General features: G+C 45.0%; 1 protein-coding gene across 4 annotated transcripts in view; it reads left to right on the top strand.

Annotated features, from left to right (window-relative positions):
- NEDD4L (NEDD4 like E3 ubiquitin protein ligase) overlaps window positions 1-23438 on the top strand; it is a 578915-nt gene that overhangs the window by 311827 nt on the left and 243650 nt on the right. For all 4 annotated transcript variants that reach the window (XM_073620478.1, XM_073620530.1, XM_073620504.1 and 1 more), the window contains 2 exons: window positions 8836-8874; window positions 20622-20675. In XM_073620478.1, coding sequence (XP_073476579.1) covers window positions 8836-8874; window positions 20622-20675 — 93 coding nt within the window. The remainder of the gene's footprint in view (window positions 1-8835; window positions 8875-20621; window positions 20676-23438) is intronic.

Raw genomic sequence — 23438 nt, forward strand, 5'->3', positions numbered from 1 at the left:
AGCTTGATATAAATAATGCTATTGATGTAGGTAATGGTTGAAACTTTACTTCTTTGTACAGATTGTATGTGCGAGGGAACGCTGCGCAGTATCTTTTGCTGCGGTGCGCTGGATGTCCAGAATGTCATCAAATCTCTGTCCTTTTAAGGCATTTTTTTTTTTTTTAATTTTGGAAACAGCCAAAAGTCTCAGGCTGATAAGTTGGGGGAATAAGGTGGATGGTCAAGAATGAATTTCTCGGCCAGAAACTCGTGAACACCTAGGATTCATTAAGACTTGTGCGCCTTGTCATGCAACTTTGGGGACATCAAAGTTGCACGACAAGTCGTTTCCCCATGTTTCCAATGATAACCTCCTGTATTGATTTGTATTGTGTGTACTGTCTGCCCTCATGTTGTAAAGCGTTGCGTAAACTGTTGGCACTATATAAATCCTGTATTATAATAATAACCATTCATATATGCACAATTTAAAGTTGCAGCAACTACACAGTAGTTCATGTACTACTTTGGTCTGACTTTCATGCAACTTGTGGGCCATAGACTTTAATGTTAACCCTCAGAAGTTGCATGAAAGTCGTACCTGAATGCTATACAATGCAACTTGTGTGCAACAGTCCATTATGACTGGTCAAAGCCAAAGTCGTATCCAAGTTGCACCCATCCAAAGTTGCAGCAAAGGTGCACTCAAAAGTCGGCACAACTTTGGAGTCTTACAATTGTGAATTGAACCTTAACGCATCATGTGTAGGAGCATTGTTGTGGTGGCAAATCTATTTGTCAGGCCAGAGTTTCAAGCTGAACTCCAGCTTTTGTTGGACTTTACATAGTTCGTTTGGGACAGCTTGGCTGAAACAAACAATGTCCCTCACTAACATGTCAGGGCCGGATCTAGACTGTCTGATCTGGGGGTGATGTAAAAAAAAGTCAGGGGGGCTTACTGTCAACACACATTAGCGTTCTCCCTTCACTCCCTGTTCCTCTTCACTAATAGTCCTACCTTATAAATATTCACTGTGGATGCTTATATACTTATATAAGTATTGCCCATAGGTTAGCTAGAGAGATACAAAGTAGCATTGTTTGTAAATATTGTTCATAGGTGAGCTAGAGAGATACAAAGTAACATTGTTTATAAATATTGCTCATAGGTGAGATAGAGAGATACAAAGTAACATTGTTACTTTTGTATTTACTCCTTCATTCACCTGAAGATCAAAGTCATGAGCTTCAATCCCCCCATTACATCAGAGTTCCCCCTTTACACCATAGTCATCCCCTCCCCCACCCCCTTCACACCATAGTCACCCCCCTCCCCCACCCCCTTCACACCATAGTCACCCCCCTCCCCCACCCCCTTCACACCATAGTCACCCCCTCCACCACCCCCTTCACACCATAGTCACCCTCCTCCCCCACCCCCTTCACACCATAGTCACCCTCCTCCCCCACCCCCTTCACACCATAGTCACCCCCCTCCACCACCCCCTTCACACCATAGTCACCCCCCTCCACCACCCCCTTCACACCATAGTCACCCCCCTCCCCCACCCCCTTCACACCATAGTCACCCCCCTCCCCCACCCCCTTCACACCATAGTCACCCACCCCCTTCACACCATAGTCACCCCAGCACGTCAGAGCTTCCTTTCACATCAGAGTCTCCCCCATCAAATGGAAACAAATTATGTGGTGCTGCGGATGGGGCCTGGGCACTCTGCAGCCATGCTGACTCTTCATTACCAGACTGAGCAGTGCTGCCCAGGCCCTCATCAATGCCACTGGTCCTGGGGGTGGGGGGGCATGAATGAAATCTGGGGGGGCTCAGCCTACCCCAGCACCCCACTAGATCTGGCCCTGTAACATGTGAGGCCGCTGGATGTGCGGCATAAACTATATCTAGCTGCAGCTACATAAAGCATACAGCACTGTTTTTCCCGGGTTCGAGCCGAGACTTCCCGTCTCATACCCAGAACACAGTAGAGTCCATCTGATCGGCGCTCAGAGAAAGTGATGTATTCTAGCAATCATTACAAAGTTTTCTCTGATTGTCTGAGTCAGAGATGCGGGCTGATGATGTCACAACTTTTGACTCAGCCAATCAGAGGAAGCTTTGTATTCATTGCTAGAATACACTGCTTTCTCTGAATGGCTGAGCATCGATCAGATAAACGCTACTGTGTTCCGGGTATGGGGCGGGAAGATCTCGGCTTGAATCCAGAACACAGTGCAATATGTTGTATGTGACCTCAGCTACATACAGTTTATACTGCTCATCCAGTGGCCACACATGTTACTGAGGGACATACTGCAGTTTGTTTGGGCCAGACTATGTAAATTCTAACAAAAGCTGGAGTTCAGCTATTAGTGTTTTCCTCTGAGCAGATTCCCATAACCTTTTCATTTTCCACATTTGTATCCGCTCTTTTTTTGTTTTTTGCCTGCCTACGTTTTGTGTCCTCATAGACATTTTCCCACCCCTCCCTAATCACTTGCCAACCGGGCCATAGACAAAAGATGTCCTGGGTTGGCAGTGGAATACCAGGGTAATGGCTGCAGCAATATGCCATAACCCCAGTATTTATTTTTTTTCAGCCAGCAATTCTCTAACTGATAAAAGTGGTCTGAGTGGCAGATTTGTCATCGGATCACTTTTAGAAGTGGCGGGCCCCGGTGGTTTTCAGTCTTACTTGGCGGATCGGAAAGCCCGAAAACCGTTCCGGCGGTTGCGCAAATAATGTGTGACATAAAGGATTGCAACAATTGCCATTTTATTCTCTAGGGTCTTTGCTAAAAAAAAAAAAAAATATATATGTATTTAATGTTTGGGGGATTCTAAGCAAAAAAAAAGTGTCAGAATTGGCCCGGTTGGCAAGTGGTTAAACCACCTCTACCAATCAAAAACACTTTATTCCTTTATGGAATTCTTTATGGAATGTTCACCATAAACCTGTTGTAACAGACCTAACGTTTCAGTCACACTTTTGCCAATTGTCATGCAAAATGTGATGCTAATTCGATGCTCCAGATTCTTGTCACTCACTTTCCGCCAACAACGCAACGCACATATGTGATTTTTCTTCTACTCTGTAAAGACTGGGTCACCTGGTCTGTGACCCAGGTAAGTGCAAGTTAGAACATGTCAGAACACGCTCAAGTGCGAATGTCTTTGTGACCACATTAGTGCTATGCCGTGCGCATTCCGGGAACCAAATTGTGCACAGGGGAAGTCCTCCGATACCATAAGATATATTAAAAATTATATTAAAAATTTACTTTACTTCTACTTGTTACTTGTTTTGTTTTTAATACTCAGAAAAGAGGTAAAATCGCAGCCATATCATCCAATCAACAGGATGTACAACCTGATGACCTGTCACACTTACCCCAAACGCAGATTTTCAGACACTATAGCTGGCTGCTGTGTTCTTCACCCCCTTTTTTCATAAGGAAAGCCGGCCTACCAGTACTCAGTTGCCCCCAGGACTTATACACAATACTATAGTGCCTGGCCACCATGCCAGGGCAGGCGTGAACTGAGCAAAGCAAACGCGTACTTGCGGTTGGCAGACAGGCAGAGTGGTTCAAGGACATCCTAGGTAAAAGGCAGGAGGAGATCAGGGAATAGTCGTTAGCCAGTCCGAGGTCATTCACAAGGAAATCCAATCTAGCTGGGCAGACAGACAGGGGGGGCTTCATCAGATATTACTCACGTTATCATACTCCATCACAAGCATGAGATTGAAGGTTTGGCTGGCTTAAATCAGGTTTGGTCTCCACCCAGAGACTGGCCACATTAATCACCTTGCAGGTGGACAGACAGACGAGGAGAATGCCATAGCCAAAAACAGGATGCTGGAACCAGCAGCTATGATGGAGCAGGAGTGCACACGCTCCTGATATGACCTCTCCAGCACTAACAGCACATGATAGTGTGTGTGAAATACTGATGCGTTTTGGGGGTCGAACCCATCTTTCCTTGAAGGAGCAGGGTGGATAAAAATCAATGATATTTTTTTTTTTAATTCAAAAATCTGATTTTTTTCAATTTAAATCTGATTTTTTTTTTAATCAATTTATCTTAATAAAATGTTTTTGAAGTGAAAATCTATCTAAAGATCATTTTCTATTTAAGATACATTAATAATTTTGTTTATTCAGCATGAAATGGAGCTTAGTTATGTAGCATGAGGCTGTATATTCTGCAATATTTACATTTTTGGTAAACTCATTCAATGAATCCAAGCTCTGCAAGCTGAGATAACATGCACTGCATTGATGCATTCACACAATTTCACAGTAACCATGAGATAAAACAAAGTTCAGGAATATTCCTTTATCCCATTGTTTTGCAAATCTATGTACACTACAAACTGTATGATTGAATCGGTTATGATATCGCCGTTTTACGAACCTGACAGCTTATTATTCTAAATAGGAAACCTTCATTTTGTTTGCAAATATTAAAGATTCTAACTACCAGCAAGAATACGTGCTTACATTTAAAGAGCACCTGTCATTTCAGATCCATCATGGCAGCGCCTGTTAGCGGGCATCCACTCACCTGCTGCCGCCACGTCCCTCACCTTGTTGTGTCACCAGCCGCCCCATTAAAGTGAATGGGACTGTCGGTGAGTCAACAGCAGGTCAGAGGAGGAGCCGCTGTGGGACAGAGATGACAGTTGCTCTTTTTACTAGTGATTTAAATCAAATCCACCCTGTGAAGGAGCCAGGTGGAAAATTGTTGACCAAACAGCTCCTGCATCCAGTCATATGCACACACTGTATTCTGAGACCCGATGGTGCTGCAGCAGGAGATTTTGACTATCCACTATTACTTGTTGCTTCTTTTATTTTTAATAAGAGATAAATTCACAGCCATATCATCCAATCCTAGGCACAAAGGCTCTTCACATTCTTAGAGACTGAATGTACAATCAGACGACCTCTCCCGAACTAACAGCACATGATAGTGGGTTTGAAATGGCTGACGCGTTTCGAGGGTCAAGCCCATCTTTTGTTGAAGGAGCCATTTGGAAAATCGTTGACTGAATAGCTGACATCCGGTGGTGCTGCAGCAGGAAATTTAGTCTATCCACACTGTTGGTGTGGATGGAGGAATCTGATTTTTTTGTTTTTGAACAAAAAACATCTTAATATGTATGGCCAGCTTTATGCACTGCACTGTATCTTTAAAAGAGCAGTGTTGTCACCCTAGAGCAGGAAATGTTAGGTCTACTGAACACTTCCCCTTCTCCTCATCCCCCTAACTTATCGGAAGATGTTTTGTAGTCCACACAGAGAACTGGGCAGAGTTGACTGTTTGAAATACCACTACAGAGAGTGCAGTAAAAAAAAAGGTCAAAATGTAAAACCATATATTAATTTCCATCTTCTACCTCAATTATTTTGAGCCTACTGCTATTAATCTGAATGACCTTTAAGTTTGTAAACTTTGTGAAGATCCCCACACACTTACCTCCCTGAATTCTGTTACACGTAGTCATTATGCCCTGTGAGGAGGCACTGCTGTGTCTCACGTTTCACAGAGCCTGCCTTCTGAACTACAGAGGTGCTGAGAAGAGTTTCAAGAGGCGGGGTGAGTCCTGGAATCACTACTTGCATGCAGCAAGGTACCATGGGATATGTAGTCCTTAGAAATAACGAGAGCACAAAGCATGCAGGGAATACAGGAAGTTATGGAAAGAGATCGGCAGAATTTACTAAATCAAAGGAGGTTTTTTTAAGTAAGCTAATGTTGGATTGTCAAATTTAACTATTGTTTGTATTGTTATTGCAGTCCTGATGATACAAAATGAAAGTGTATTCTGTGACCAGAAAACTCCCTTAAAAGCTCCCTGAATTTCTGGCAGGATAGCGGTTATTTGTGCACTTCTTAGGTTCGGTTCACACTGCTGCGACAACAAAGTGGTACGACTTTGCCCTGCAACTTCCTTCCAACTTGATCCAACTTGGATGCTATTTAGGAGCATGTACAAGGACTGAAATCGCACCCAAGTCTTCTCAAAGTAGTGCAGGAACCTTTTCTAAAGTCCGAGCAAGTTCTGCAGTATCAGTTAAGAATGCTCTCATAGGGAAACTTTGAATTTGACATGTGATGCGACTTGGGGTCTCACAAGTCAGATTCCATGTTGCAGCAGTGTGAACCGAGCATTAAACAGATAGATATAAACAAAGCAAAAAAACTTAAAATAGTATAATTAAAAGTTATAATAAAAAGTTTAAAAGGATATCAAAAGTTGATTGATGGGGTTTGCATACAATGCAAAAACAAAAAAGGAAAATTGAAAAGAAAAAGAAAAAATACATCAAACTCAAGTTTGCTTTAGAGAGGTTAACTGATGCAGTAAAGCATGCTTGTTATACTCATTGTGGAACTTAAGGGGTTAATCCTCCACATGGTGTAAGAAGGCTGTTTGATCCTGGCTTCTCTGATCCTCCCCTTCTTCCACTGTCCCCAATCCACCTCCTGATAGTACAGAGCCTTTGGAGTCACTCTGCACATGCTCAGTTTGGTGTGTATTGCTAGAGTTTTTTTTTCCTTGGAATGGTGCATGTTAAGAGCACAGGGGCCAGTCGGCACTATCCAGACAGAGGGTCAGGGGTCCTGCAGCCTCTTAAGACAGAGTAGAATGAAAACTCCTTCTACAAGCTTTACCAGACACTGACAGAAGTCACAAGACTGCTATATACTTAGGGTTGCCACTTGTCCGGTTTTGACACGGACAGTTCGGGTTTTGACAAATGCATCCGGGTTTCAGTCCACCTGAAAACCCGAACACAACTACCTCCAGTCCAACTGATCTAATGGGCGTCTTTATAGTGACCCCTTTATTACAAGAGGGGGGATGACACTGACCCCCTGTATTATGAAGGAGGGGGGTGACACTGACCTCTGTATTATGAATAAGGGGGTGACACTGACCTCTGTATTATGAGGAGGGGAGTGACACTGACCCCCTGTATTATGAAGGCGGGGGGGGGGTGACACGGACCTCTGTATTATGAAGGAAGGGGGATGACACTGACCTCTGTATTATGAAGGAGGAGAGGGGTGACACTCACCTCTGTATTATGAGGAGGGGGATGACACTGACCCCCTGTATTATGAAGGTGGGGGGGGGGGGTGTGACACGGACCTCTGTTATATGAGGAGGGGGATGACACTGACCCCCTGTATTATGAAGGCATGGGGGGGGTGACACGGACCTCTGTATTATGAAGGAAGGGGGGTGACACTGACCTCTGTATCATGAAGGATAGGGGGGGGGGGTGACACTGACCTCTGTATTATGAAGGAAGGGGGGTGACACTGACCTCTGTATTAAAAGAAGGGGGTGACACTGACCTCTGTATTATGAAGAAAGGGGGTGACACTGACCTCTGTATCATGAAGGAGGGGGGTGACACTGACCTCTGTATCATGAAGGAGGGGGGTGACACTGACCTCTGTATTAAAAGAAGGGGGTGACACTGACCTCTGTATTATGAAGAAAGGGGGTGACACTGACCTCTGTATCATGAAGGAGGGGGGTGACACTGACCTCTGTATCATGAAGGAGGGGGGTGACACTGACCTCTGTATTATGAAGGAAGGGGGGGTGACACTGACCTCTGTATTATGAAGGAAGGGGGGGTGACACTGACCTCTGTATTATGAAGGAAGGGGGGGTGACACTGACCTCTGTATTAAGAAGGGGGGGGTGACACTGACCTCTGTATTATGAAGGAAGGGGGGTGACACTGACCTCTGTATTATAAAGAAGGGGGTGACACTGACCTCTGTATTATGAAGACGGGGGGGGGGGGGGTGACACTGACCTCTGTATTATGAGGAGGGGAATGACACTGACCTCTGTATTATGAAGGCGGGGGGGGGTGTGACACTGACCTCTGTATTATGAGGAGGGGAATGACACTGACCTCTGTATTATGAAGGCGGGGGGGGGGGGGGGGTGACACTGACCTCTGTATTATGAGGAGGGGAATGACACTGACCTCTGTATTATGAAGGCGGGGGGGGGGGGGTGACACTGACCTCTGTATTATGAGGAGGGGAATGACACTGACCTCTGTATTATGAAGGCGGGGGGGGGGGGGGTGACACTGACCTCTGTATTATGAGGAGGGGAATGACACTGACCTCTGTATTATGAAGGAAGGGGGGTGACACTGATCTCTGTATTATGAAGGAAGGGGGGGTGACACTGATCTCTGTATTATGAAGGGGGGTGACAGCTAGGGTCGCCACCTGACCTGAATTCACCTGGACAAGTCCGGGTTTTGAGTCATATGTCTTTTAGTCTTCCTGAAGCCCAGACACATTATTCAGACCAGATTGTGGCTCCCTTAGTAACTGAGATAGTCGCACACAAATCAAAGCGCAGTTTGGCCACACCCATTGTTTGCTGCGCCGCATTACTACTTCCCATGGTGTACCCAAAGGCGTCCCAGGTCTTTTACAATCCTAGTACAACAAAGTGTTTGGGTATGGCTTGAAGAAAAAGTGGCAACCCTATATCTACTGCTGATGAGAAAAAGTATTTAGCAGTTTATATTTACTAAAATAATTGGATTTCCGTGTTCTGTGTACTGTAGGAGACCAGATATAGTGAATGCAGGGTTCGGGGTTTAGTAACACTTTAATATATTGCTCCCTCCAGTAGGCGCCATGCAAGAAGATCAGTTGAAAGTGAGGGACCACCAGTAACTCAAGGGTACATTTAGAAGAGCCTTCGAAAATAGTAAAAAAAAAGTTTAGTGTTTGTAAAAATTCTTTACTTGATGCGTTAATGAGCCTTTTTCTGTTTTGCAGACGTTGAATCCAAAATGGAATGAGGAGTTCTTTTTCAGAGTGAGTACTTTCTTTTTTTTTTTTTTTCTCCTATTATTGTGCCTAGTTACAGGCTATCTTCTCTCTCCATGTATGCTTCCTGTAGAACGGTCTGGATGAGGGTGAGAATGGAATGAAGAGGCCGGGGTTATTTTTCCACTGTGTTTTGTCCATTAAGTCTTTTTATAGAACTTCAATTGGCTTAGCAGACAGGCTTAATCTCCCTTCTGCAAAGCTCTGGATAAGAGGCGAGTGCATTGCAGGATAAGGCTCGGGCCTGTAACAGTCTGGGCAGGCCTGCGAGGATATAGGTAGCAAATCTCCACAAATAGCAGATTATGGGGGGGGGAGTATATATTCAAGAGAGATTCAGAACCAGTTTAAAGGGTCGGTTCATCCAAAAGTGATATTTCAGTTTTTGGTAAGCTCTGAATATCTAAATTGCCTGTTGTCTCTCGGGGACAACCAACATTGGTGGGATCTCTGCACTTTTCTTTATGTTCTCTTTATTTCATTTATAGAATGTTGACTTTGGCATTCGGAATGGGAACACAATAGACCAGCTTTTATCGCTTTTGTAATACTGTGGAACCCTTCAAAGAATTTTCATGGCTCGGGGAACTCCTGCTAAATTATGACATCTCTAGCTTGTAGCACATTTACGTGGTCAGTAAGTTGTAAATATATTAAATCCTAAAAGAAAGGCCCGGAGTAAAAGGAAAGCAAGAACTAAGGGGGTTAAAGGGGTTTGGAGAAAGGAGTCCTATCAGTTTGTGAGAAAAGACTTGCGTGATTCGTGTCCAAGGTAGAAACCGGTGGAGCCCCGGCAGGGTGTGGTAGGAGGTCTTGAGTTGGAAGGAGTTGGATTAGTCAGTGAAAACTTCCCTCTTGTCGGTCCGCCCCGTTTTTTACCCTATTTTGTGGTTGGGGGTGAGTTTTGGTTGTTTGGAAATTTGTTGTCATGCAGCCAGCGGGGTACAAGGTAGGTTGTAGGTTACTTTGGGCACAAAGGTCATTTTGTAGGGACCCACTGAGGTACGGTTCTCAGTTGTTCAGATGGTGGTACCTGCAGTTTATTGTCTCCAAGTCGGTGGTGTTGCGGCTGGAGGCCTAATTTAAGTTGGATCCAAATACTATCTTTTCTTCTAGGACTTGAGGGTCCATTTCCATTTTATACTGTGTTTATTATTTATTAAATGAGTTAATAAAAGGCTGCTTTGTCCATTTAACCCCAGCTTATTATCTGAGTGGTTACTAAGGCCAGCCATGCAGGGTTCAAATCTTGGCTGGTTCAGCAGGGACCGGCCGAGATTCATTGTTGACCAGTTGGAAAACGGCATAACTAAAAAGATTGCTGTGCAGATAGCCAGAAGTTTGGTAGACAACCCAAACCCCTCCCCCCCCCCCCGCAACCTTTTGGGACACGTCGCAGGTCCCTGGAGACTGCAGGAACATTCACACGGCTCAGTGTGGCTCATCCATGTGCAGTGGGAAGCCGGCTGTGCAGCCGCAAGGAGTCGCAACTGGATACCCACTCTAAACTTGCCAGGGACCCAAAGACCGGCAAAGAACCAGCCTGGGTGAGGAGCGCTGGATCCCTGGACAAGTAAGTGTCCTTTTATAAAAGTGATCGTAAAGGGTCGTTTTTTTTTTCCTATAAAAATAACAAACCTGTTATACTTACCTGCTCTGTTGATGTGAGCCCAGATCCTCCCTTTCTCAGGCACCTCCCTCCTGTTCAGTGCCCCCACAGCAAGCAGCTTGCTATGGGGGCACCCGAGCCAAGTCACAGCTCCCTGTGTCCATTCAGACACGGAAGCCTCGACCCGGCCCGGGCCTCTCTCTCCCCTGATTGGCTTAACTGACTTTGATTGACAGCAGCAGGAGCCAATGGCTCTGCTGCTGTCTCAGCCAATCAGGAAGGAAACTATCAGATGACTGAGTTACTTGTGGACATCGCTGGACAAAGAGGGACCTCAGGTAAGTGTTAGGGGGCGGCTGCACACAGAAGGCTTTTTATCTTAATGCATGTCTTTACAGCCCCTTTAAGGCTGGGTTCACACTAGTTCGAACTGAATGTGGGCTTCCCTGCATACAATTTGCATGACAGGAGATTGTGACCGGTTCTCAATTGAGCCGGCTCACATATCTCCATGGTGGCTCCGGAGCTGCTTGCACAGGAGTCCTGTAGGTCTTTGGCAAAAAGTTTTTCCTGATTCGTCCCTGAAACAGGGAATAGGGATGCACCAGACCCCTGCTGCGAGACGCATCTGGCATCGGTGTGAACCCAGCCTAAAAGTCAGCAGCTACAGGATTTGTAGCTTCTGACTTTTATTTTTTTTTTTTTCAAACAGGCTCAAGATCCTCTGTACTCTTCTAAGTCTTTATAGAATGGAATGTTCCTTTAAAGCAGTGGTCTCCAAACTGCGGGAGGGGGGGTTGGGCCGGATACAGCCCTTTGCTTACCTTTATCTGGCCCTTGGAGCACTTTTCCTTCCCACTGACACCAACAATTGGGCATAATTACTACTACTGACCTCAATGGCACTGTATCTCCCATTGACGCCAACGATGGGGCACTATTTCTCCCACGGACACCAACGATGGGGCACTATTTCTCCCACTGACACCAACGATGGGGCACTATTTCTCCCACTGACACCAAGGATGGGGCACTATTTCTCCCACTGACACCAACAATGGGCCACTATTTCTCCCACTGACACCAACAATGGGGCACTATTCTTCCCATTGACACCAACAATGGGGCACTATTCTTATTGACGCCAATGACTGGGCATGGTTCCTCCCGTTGACGCCAACGACTGGGCACGGTTCCTCCCGTTGACGCCAACGACTGGGCACGGTTCCTCCCGTTGACGCCAACGACGGGGCACGGTTCCTCCCGTTGACGCCAACGACGGGGCACGGTTCCTCCCGTTGACGCCAACGACGGGGCACGGTTCCTCCCGTTGACGCCAACGACGGGGCACGGTTCCTCCCGTTGACGCCAACGACGGGGCACGGTTCCTCCCGTTGACGCCAACGACGGGGCACGGTTCCTCCCGTTGACGCCAACGACGGGGCACGGTTCCTCCCGTTGACGCCAACGACGGGGCACGGTTCCTCCCGTTGACGCCAACGACGGGGCACGGTTCCTCCCGTTGACGCCAACGACGGGGCACGGTTCCTCCCCATAATACCAAAGATGCATTGTTGACTCCCACTGACACCAGGACCCTTTCTACCCTCAATTGCAACAGTCCGGCCCCCTTAAAGTCTGGAGGACAGTAAACTGGCCCTTTGTTTTGAAAGTTTGGAGACCCCGACTTTAAAGAATAAATTCACCTTTGGGAACATGTTTTTAGGATGGAACATGTAACATGTTCCCAATGTTGCAGCCGCTGCTCAATCCCCCCTCTCCCTGTGACAGCAGTATGAGGTGAATTTCCCTGTACTAGCTGTTAATTTTCCAAATCAGCGCAGCCGTGCGGGGCTCCGCCCACACAGCCGCATCATTCATTCACACAACTCTGTGTGACATCCTTTGCGGCTGTCGGCTTGTAGTTCTCAATGAACTACCATGGTGCTGTGGAGAGCCGTGGTAGTTCATTGATATTTCCTGGCAGATTGTATCTGCTTTCCCCGTACGGGATGTACAGGTACACAGATAAACTGAGAGGTCTGCAGGAGACCTGCATGGCACCAACGGGTTTCTGATTTTTAGCAGAGACCCTAGAGAATAAAATAATGGTTGTTGCAATATTTTATGTCACACTGTATTTGCGTAGATTACTTTCAAAGGCAATTTTTTGGGAAAAAATAAACTTCAATGAATTTTAAAAAAACTAAACAGTAAAGTTAGCCCGATCTTTTTTTTTATTTTTTTGTGTGTGTAATGTGACTGATGATGTTACGCCGTGAGAATCGTGATCTTTATTCTAAGCAAAAGAACTGATTCTCATTTTATCTAGAAAAGTGCAGCCCTAGGTCACCCTCAAAGGGCCAGTTCTATCTGTAGCCCCCCACTATTAAAAGTCAAGAGTCTCTCACCCTTCGCATACATCACTTTGCACCCCCCTTACCTTGTGCTCCCGCTGAGAAGAAGCTTGGGAGAGAGATGGGAAGCAGAAAGTGCAGGGTCTGGAGGAGGACCAGAGGAGGACTGGAGTCATCTGCCAGAGTCTGCTGAATACTGAGACCAGGGGAGGCGGAGATGAAGTGTGCTGCGGCTGCACAGAGAGGTGCAGGATCTGTAGAAAGAGTTCTGTCCTCCTCTCTGCTGCCGACTGCTGAGACAAGGTGGGGGCAGAGATGAGGAAGGTGCTGCAGGAGAGGTGCGAGGGCCACATAAAATGGCCTGGGGGGGCCGCATTTGGCCCCTTGGGCCTTGTGTTTGACACATTTTACAGGCTCCAAAAAATAAAAATAAAACTAATACTAAACGCATATTTTTTTTACCTGCAAAAAAATGTGCATTTTTTTTTTTTTTAAAGTGAACTTATCCTTTAAGCCTGTGGTTGACATTCTGTATTAAATGAGTGAATTTCTGTTCAGATTTTGTATCGGCCCTGCTTGGCTTCCGGTTTCTTTCTTGGTCCAGATTCAGACCAAAGGTTAGTCAAGGATAAGCAAACCTGTTTCCCACCTCACCCGCGTTCATATAAAATAGTTTGCTGAAGGTTTACAATCAGGGTGGTGATATTGTATCTGACGTGAAGGCCTTGCAGTTTATTAACTCACCTTTTGTTTATTGTTCATACTATTATTTACACGCGTTTCCTACAGTGGTTTTGCCGTGGGTACTTCCAACGGGTGGTGGGGGGGGGGTTGTGCACATAGCTCTCTCCACGTCACCCCCTACCCGGTGAATATGAGACTTCTCTTTTAATGAGGGGCAGCTGCCGGATCAGCCTTCTGTTCCTGGCTGCAAAACTTCCACTAAACTCACTGTAAAGGTTCCCAAAGGTCTGCCGTTTTCCATCCTCCTTTTCGTCCCGGAAAAAGTATGTGAAAATGACATTTCATTCCAGCTTGGAGCGAGAGCTGCTTGGTCCCACCACATCAAGCATAACTTGTGGTTGAGCTCTTGACATTCCACAGCTCAAGTATTCACACTATCTAAGGGTATCAATCAAATGAACTAAATCCATATGCTGCAAATTGTTGCCACATAGTGTGAGCAAAGCGTCGTCGGGTGCCCTGAGAATTCTCCTATCCGGACACAATCTGTTGGCGCTGGGCAGCGGTGAGCAAATTGATGATCCGCTTAGCTGACCGCAAACCTCACCTGTTTGGCATGCTGCCCTTGTTATAGTCTCTTTCTCTGTAGACTTGACATCTGTCCATTTAACAAAAACAGTAACCATCTTTAAAGGGTCACTAAACCCACATCATAAAAAACTATCAATAAATAGTGCATTACATGCTGTTGTTCATACCCACTCAGTTTTCTGTATTCTGCAAAAGACCTGGTTGATCCTGCTGCTCTCTATCTCCCCCTTCTGTTCGTGTCCGCAATTCAGCTAGCGATTTTGCAGCTGTGGTGGCAACTCTGCACGTGCTCAGTTTTCAGTGAGTTTCTATGCATTTCCTCCCTATTACATTTCTTTTTAATAGATTTTTATTCAAAAGTTTAACAAAGTACAGAAATACCAATGTAGTTAGACAAATATCAGAAAAAGGATGCTCCCTCTAATACAGTCAAGGGCCCAAATGTTATTAACAGGACCCAAATAAAGGAGACTAAAAGGCTGGGCCCTGTTAATACCAATACCATCTCTTTACCAAAAGCATAAATACGGTGAACGGTGATGGCTAGTGCTCCATTGGTTGGGGGAGGTAGCAGATGGACCTGACCAGGGACCAGACCCCCCCCCCCACATCGCTCCAGCCCACACCACGCACCATCCCCACAGTCTCCCCCAAACCCCACCCCAACCCCGGCTCACTTCTTTTTCAGGTGTAGAGGAGAGATCAGTCTGATGATGAGGAGGGGTGGTAGGAAGTCGTCTGGTGTCAATGCCCACAGTGTGGACTTTGCTCGGTGTCCATGGCTCACTCACCTCTTCTTCTAGGACATGGTATTCTGCTGGTGGGGATTCTTTGCCCCCTGCCACATCCGACCCACCCTGAGATCAGCACACATTTCCAGCCCGATCTCCCACCCCGATTACTGTCCCAGATCCGATCCCTGATGGGTGACAGCGGGAGCAGGTGTTAGGGCACAACCTCCGAGCAGTGATGGAGCTCACAGCCCGCACTCTTCTTTTCTCATTGCCCCAGAGCCCCTCTGGCAGAGTTGGAAAACTTTCTCCGGCTCGGTGCTGCCAACAGCCAGGCTCATCCTTCCATCCCCCGTGTCTGCCATTCTGTCAGTCTGATCACATCGTCCCCCCAGAGCGGCGCTCATATGACGGCTCTGATAGAGATGAGGAGGAGGCAGCGGGGCTGAGAGCCATGTGTTCCCAGAGAGTGCCGACACCTAAGTCCTCCCTCCCCCTCCTAGGCCAATGGGATCGCTTCTCCTTTTGACCAATCAGGAAACGGGTCTCAGGACCCGCTTAATGATTCGCCGGGAGGAGAATCAGTGTGACAATAGCAAATATTTATTCGAAATTGTCACACAACTGGGTGGGCTCTGGGCACAGAGCCCACCCTTTTTTTGAAGCCTATTCGAGCCTTTGTCTCTAATCACGTGCTTAAAAAAAAAAAAAAAAAAAAATCATTGTAATCCATGTGTCCGGCACCCTGAATGTAGATTAGGGGACTGGACACGTGGATAGGGGGGTGGCCCCCTTACGCCCCTAATGAACGGGCTGCCACTGACAGTGAATATAGTCACCCTACAACAAATACAGAATAGAGGCATATCTATAAAAGAACGTCACATTAGCAATGAGTCAAATAGTAACATGGCTTCAGTCAAAGAAATGTGGGAGCGATAACCACAGGGAATACGTTCAGTACCCCAAGCACAATGCCTTGCTCTCATAAATGATATACATATGGACCCTCCATATGCATCCATATACAAAACATCAGTTAGTAGTAAGGGAAAAGAGTAAGTAGAGGAAAAAAGGGGGAAAGAAGAGGTCCCCTCGATCCGGGTCCCCAGCCACTAAGGAAGCCTGGAGGTATTTAATCCAGGGGTTCCATACTTTTTCAAATTCTCCCTATCACATCATAGAGTCACACATGTGGGCGTAAACACAATGGAAATGACAACCCACTGCCTCCCTCCTCCATGCCCGCTAACCAGCTAAACACAATGGGGGTGCGATAGTGGGATATTACATGTAGATTGATGAAGGCTTCACCTCCCTCTTATTCTAAGACAAAGGCTGGAGGGGCATGACACAGCCTGTGACTAGCAGAAGTTTGCCCACACCGTGTTATTTGCACAAAATGATAAAGATTTTGATCACAAATATATAGTTACATAGTAGGTGAAGTTGAAAAAAAGACACAAGTCCGTCATAATAGAAAATATGATAATTTAAAACTGTTTATCGATATTTATTTTTAAAATAAAATTCATTTCAAAGGCTGTTTTTTTTTTTTTTTTTTTTTTTGAACATGTAACCAGCAGCAGAGGACTAGAAGCTCCTCCAGATTATATTTTATTATGTTTTGTTATGATTATGTTTCCCTGCAAACAGGCTGGGAGGGAGCTGGGTCATGTGATAGCTGTATAGCAATTAGGGAAAAGTATAGATGTTTTTTTTTAATTAAAATAATTACAGTGCCATCATCCATATAAAGAAATAGAAGGGACAATGTAAATTAAACAGTGTGTGTTTAGTATCACTTTAACCACATTAGTTACAATGGGCAGACAGCACCCTTACTAGAGTGAGTGGGTCATAAATAAAATACACTGCCAAAGTGTAAGATCCTTAAAAAATCTTTAATAGGTTAAAATAAATATATTGTACTCAAAGTGTTATAAAGACACACTTTTTCATATATTCACAAATCTCATCGACTAATGTTTGCACTCATCTATCTATTAGTGCTTCATTCTAATATACCAGCTAACGTATTTCGAGCCTCTTCATCAGACCCAATTCCAGGAGGAGTGCTGCCTTGAAACACGTTAGCAAGTATATTAGAAGCTGGTCTTCAAATGAGGCAATAGTGTAGACCTGCACCTGTCCATTTAACAAAACCCTTAACCATCTTTAACAAGGGCTGGGGCAAGGTCATTCAGTGCCCAGGGCAAAGATGCCAACCAGCGTACCCCCTACCCACATGATGTACAAGCCTAGGAGATCCTACATTCAGCAGTTACTCGCTTGTCAAATGTACTGCCACTACTCCTGTCAGCCTTGTAACAAAAGGAAGGCACACCATCCCTACAGTAAACCATTGTGCCCAGGTTAAGCCGCCCCTCCTGCCCACCCTTTGTCCCGGCCCTGTGTTTAACCACTTTAATTACAATGGACAGATAGCATAGAGGGGGTGTTATAACCTGTACATGCTTTTTTGTTTACCTTTGGGCGCAAGCACAAAACTGTTGCCTTCACTTTCATTAGACAGCAAGAGAGCATCATAAATGAAACGGAGAAGGTGCTGCCATAGTGTAAGATCCTCAAAAAATCTTTAATTGGTTAAAATAAATATATTGTACTCACAAAAGCGATATAAAGTCACGCTTCTCACAATTTTTCATAAGGAACATATGATCGACTAAAAATTGCACTTATCCATCCATTAGTGCTTCATGCGTTTCTTCATCGGAGCCAACTCCAGGAGGAGCGTTGTCTTGAAACGCGTTAGCCAGTATATTAGACTCTGGTCTTCGAATGAGGCTTAATGGATGGATGAGTGTAATCGTTTCCTTACAGAAATTACATGAGAAGTGTGTCTTTTTATCACTTTTGTGAGTACAGTATATTTCTTTAACCTATTATAGTTTTTTTTTTAGGATTTTACCCTATGCCAGCACTCTCTCTGTTTCATGTACAGTTTTTCTGAGGACTTCCCGGTCCGGAGAGACCTGCAAGGAAGTGGCTGTTTTTTTATTACTACATGATGTTGAAGAAAGAGACTCTATGCCAAAAATGAGAACTTTGGCATACATAGACTCATAGATCCCATCACTGCTGACAGTTTATTATATTTAGTGGAGAGCATTGGCTAAAGGTACAAAGACAATTCGAGTGGCTCTGTGCCTTGTGATCGTTGTGATGACCAATCACATCAATCACCAATGTAAACAGCATAGTACTGTTTACATTGGTGAGCCCTTCCCCTTTCACTCACAACAGAGGAGCGTAGAAGCATATTACAAGAATAGAATACTCGTATAGTGTATGGTGTGTTACAAGAATAGAAAATGTTCTAGTCTTGGAGTATGGCCCAACACTATACAAATGTTAATCAAAGAAGAAAACAGTTTTGCCCCTGGGACCCTCTGCATTTCCCCACGATCACCTATCACAGTGGCTCTGACATGGCTACATTTTGCCCCTGGGACCCTCTGCATTTCCCCACGATCACCCATCACCGTGGCTCTGACATGGCTACATTTTGCCCCTGGGACCCTCTGCATTTCCCCACGATCACCGATCACAGTGGCTCTGACATGGTCACATTTTGCCCCTGGGACCCTCTGCATTTCCCCATGATCACCCATCACCGTGGCTCTGACATGGCCACATACAACTAGGACTTTTCAGGGCTCGAGCCTAAGGTTCTTTACCTCTTTAAGTCCGTTGCTGTGTCCTGGCCATGGAGCCTACCCTTTCTGGTTTCTTTCCCATGCTGGGGTGATCCATGCCTCATTCACCTTGTTGGGACCTTTTTGTGCATTGATTCCTGCACTCTTACTTATATATGCAAAAATGCTGTGGCTGTCTCCTGATGAAGTGAACGCTGTTCCATGAAACGTATAGAGCAGTGGTTCTCAACCTTACTAGTGCCGTGACCCCTTGATAAAATTTCCCAAGTTGTGGTGACCCCTAACAGTAAAATTATTTTCGTAGCGTGGATTGTCAGTACCCAAGGCAAGACAAGTAATTTGCGCCCCTAACCCACGGATATTTAGCGCTCCCTGAGTCCCTTCTACTCATACAGTATTAAAACCCCTTATGGTACATTTTAGGATGCACCACTCCTTTCTTTTTCGTCTCCTTTCTTTCCCTTTTATCTCTCTCTGGCAGTGCTGGGGGGAGTTCTGATCAGCCAACTTAGGTGCTCTTGATCAAGGTCTTCTGCTGATCTGAGAACTGTAGTGGGCACTTTTAATGGCAACTATAATCACAGGCAGTGTTACTCACTGTGTCTCCGACTTTGTGGTGTCTCGTAGCAGTGACACCTATACCGAAATCAGTTGATAGGGTCTCCTCCAGCCCCTCCCACTTCACATTCCTCACCAGTCAGCTGACCTCTAGTCTCTGCCCCCCAGCTATGCCGTGAACTGAATGGGGGGCTGCGAAGAGGCAGAGTGAGCCTCTGGGGGCTCCAGGGACAGCCCTGCTGGGCGGCCACAAAAAGGCTGGGAGAGCGGTGCAGGCTTCAGGAACAGCCCAGGATTCGGTGACCCCTGGCAAGTCATCATTCAGGAGTAGTATGGCGCTGCCCTTATGGAGACAAAAAATTTTTTTCTTCTTTGTAGTGAATGTATTGCCTAGTGTTCTTATAGAATTGCTTCTAAAACCTGTATGTGTTCAAAAATTGAATAAAACTGTGACTACTTTATTACTTAATTTAAAGGGCACAATGCACCTTTGTTGAACAATTGGAGCACCAGTTGTTGTATTTTCACTTCTAATAGAAATATTCGCCACCAGTCACAGTTTTATTCAATTTTTGAACACATACAGGTTTTAGAAGCAATTCTATAAGGACACTAGGCAATACATTCACTACAAACAAGAAAATATCTTTTTGTCTCCATAAGGGCAGCGCCATACTACTCCTGCTTTTTTAACATTTTCTAATACTTTCCACTTAGGTGGTATTGTATGTGTAGAGGCAGCAGCCATATCCATAACTAAAACATTCAATTCATTGCACGGATTTACCCCATACACCTACAAGTCATCATTCAACCTCCAGGTTGAGAACCACTGACATAAAAACTCCAGTTCAAAAGTGCTTCAACCCAAATGTATACTACATATATGATATTTCCAGTAGTACATTGTGCTTGTTTTTATGATGCATTTTTATGACACGTAGTGTCTTCTTTGTTGGATTTTTAATTTTATAAGGGATAAAATGTATATTTTCTTACTACATGGTTAATTACTTTATTGGGGCACAACTTTTTAAAGTCCCGAGGCAAAACTGTTTTCACACATGTGTTAGGAACGGAGTTCTGCCATTGTCTCAGCACTTCTCACCTGCTTTTTATTGTGTGCTATACAAGTGTTGGCGCTTATATCATGAATACAGCCGCATACACCCAATAAAGGCTACGGGTGGCTGTATGCAACACCCGGGCTTCCCAGGTGGGGGAAATACATCTGGATTTATCATGCATGGGCTCAGGGAGCCTGTGTGCAAGAGCCCTTTCAGTTTATTTTCATTAGCAAGCATCCACAGTGTGTAGAATAGCCTGCTGCAGAGAAGGATCTTGCTCTCTGTGCATTGTACATTCACATCAGTCCTTGCCCTCAAGGAGCTTACAATCTAAGGACCCTAATTCACCTTCATAAGTACACATACTAGGGCCAATTTAGTGTTTATTTCACGACGGGTTTATTTAAGGTACTGAAATGTAATTTTGGTTTCTAACAAGTTACTGTTTTTCTGTGCAGGTCCATCCAACTAATCACAGGCTACTGTTTGAAGTGTTTGATGAGAATCGATTGGTAAGTACATTGCTGCCTGCCTGTTGTTGAGCTGCTGAATATTGTTTTATATGATTTACTGCATCATTCGGAAAGTGGGGAACACAATCTGAAAGCCAAGAAAAACAGATTTACATTCCAAATCTTAACTGCTTGAAAGAAATTGAGTTTTTCCATGTATTTTGTAACGTTATTGTAAGCGTTGTAAAATAAAGTGTAAGCTATTATCACGTTTTTGAAACTATCTTTTAAAAGGTTTATGTAATAAGCATTACCTCTTAGTGACTAGAATTTCCCTTAACTCATGTCTGTCGATCTGTCTTACATGTCTTTTAAAATGGTGCTTAGTGACATCACAGTCCATGGTCATTTCTGCAACACAGTACAAGGAGGGTGTTTAAAGTGGTGTTCCGGCCGAAATTATACTTTTTAAATAAAAATACCCCTATAATACACAAGCTTAATGTATTCTAGTAAAGTTAGTCTGTAAACTAAGGTCTGTTTTGTTAGTTTATAGCAGTAGTTATTTTATAAACTTACAGCAGGCCGCGGCCATCTTAAGTGTGGGCATCTGAAGCCAGACTGTATTTCTTCCTGGATCTCACCCTTGCAGATCTTGCACATGCTCAGTGCAGCACAAGCAGTGTAATAGGTTTCAGGTCAGGTTTCCATAGCAACGGCAGTGTCAGAGGAAGTTTCCGCCCCTTCCCAGAAGGCATTGCAAACAGGAAATGATGCGATGGGCCGCGGCCAGGGAGGAGGAAGTGAAAAATGAATACAGCAGATATACAGTAGGTGCTGGGAAAAAAAATTAAAAATAAAAAAATATCCAATTCATTTACAGTGCACAGTTTAGTGAGGGATGCTGAAGAGTTGTAAAAGTGGGTGGAACTCCACTTTAAGCACACACATATATATAGATATAGATATATCTTTATCTATATATATAAAGATATATCTATATATATCGGTTCAGTCATATCCAAAACTCATTCTATTCTTTGATCCAGCTGTTTGGCCACCATATCTGATATGCTTAAAAACCTTTTTACATTTCTTTAACTATTTTTTATGAGTTGGGTTGCCTGGTCTTTCTTTCCTCAATCCTCTCCAATTGCCCGTCTTGGGCTCAGCATGTAGAATGTGATACAGGATGTGCATAGCCAATTTGTACAAACATACTAGGGCTGATATTGACAGGAGCCACTTTACCTACCTACATGTCTTTGGAGTGTGGGAGGAAACCGGATTACCCAGAGGGAGCCCACGCAAACATGGGGAGAACATGCAAACCCAGAGGGAACCCACGCAAACATTTGGAGAACATGCAAACCCAGAGGGAGCCCACGCAAACATGGGGAGAACACGCAAACCCAGAGGGAACCCATGCAAACATAGGGAGAACATGCAAACCTAGGGGGAGCCCACGCACATATGGGGAGAACATGCAAACCCCATACAGATAGTTTCCTGGCTGAGATTCAAACCAAGAATCCCAGTGCTGCAAGGAATAACAGCTAACCACTAAGCCAATGTACCAACCCAACCAACCATCTACTAACATAGCCCACAGAGGACACCAGGAGATATAGTCAAGTGATCCCATCCTCACTGACATGAAAGTGACATCTGTGGTGGTGCTGGACAAATGACAGTGATGACAAGTTGGAAGTCTGTGTGTTCCAGCTTCTATGTTGTTTCCATTGGTATCAAAATGTATGGTGTACAGTGCACATGACACATGCAGGTTTATGTGACCATTTGTGGAACACATTTCTGCATGCTCCTGAAATTGATCTCCTCATAGCTGCAGACAGCATGGAGTAATTCATCCTCAATTCTCCTCACGCATTACCAACTTACTAGCAGACATATCAGCCTGGATGTCACATCACTTCCTCAAACTCAACCTATCCAAAACAGAGCTCATGATATTTCCTCCCTCAGGTGCCACTTCCCCTGCTTTCCCTGTCAATATCAAGGGCTCAACTATCAACCCATCTCCCCGCGCCAGGGTCCTAGGTGTAATCCTGGACTCTGAACTAACCTTTCGACCCCACATTCTATCGCTATCCAAAGCTTGCCGCCTCAATCTCCGCAACATCTCCAAGATACGCCCCTTCCTAACCAATGTCACCACAAAGCTTCTAATCCACTCCCTGGTCATCTCCCGCCTCGACTACTGCAACTCCCTCCTCATTGGTTTACCTCGAAATAGGCTATCCCCACTTCAGTCCATCATGAACGCTGCTGCCAGGCTCATCCACCACACAAACCGCTCAGCGTCTGCTACACCCCTCTGCCAATCCCTCCATTGGCTGCCACTCAGTCACCGAATTAAATTCAAGATACTAACTATAACTTACAAAGCCATACACAACCTGGCCCCCAGCTACATCTCTAACCTAGTCACAAAATACCAACCTAATCGTTCTCTTCGCTCCTCCCAAGACCTCCTGCTCTCAAACTCCCTTGTCACCTCATCCCATGCTCGCCTTCAGGACTTCTCCAGAGCATCCCCCATCCTCTGGAATGCTCTACTCCAATCCATCCGATTTTCTCCTACTTTATCCACTTTCAGACGATCCCTGAAAACTCATCTCTTCAGAGAAGCCTATCTGGCCCCCACCCAACAACTGTACATTTATCTTCTCAATCAGCACATCACTCACAGTTATTACCTCTTGTATCTTTTGACCTTCCCTCTTAGATTGTAAGCTCTAAGGAGCAGAGTCCTCTGATTCCTACTGTATCAAAGTGTATTGTATTTGTACTGTCTACCCT

Source organism: Aquarana catesbeiana, linkage group LG01, assembly GCF_042186555.1.
Source record: "Aquarana catesbeiana isolate 2022-GZ linkage group LG01, ASM4218655v1, whole genome shotgun sequence".
Taxonomy (NCBI): Eukaryota; Metazoa; Chordata; class Amphibia; order Anura; family Ranidae; genus Aquarana; species Aquarana catesbeiana.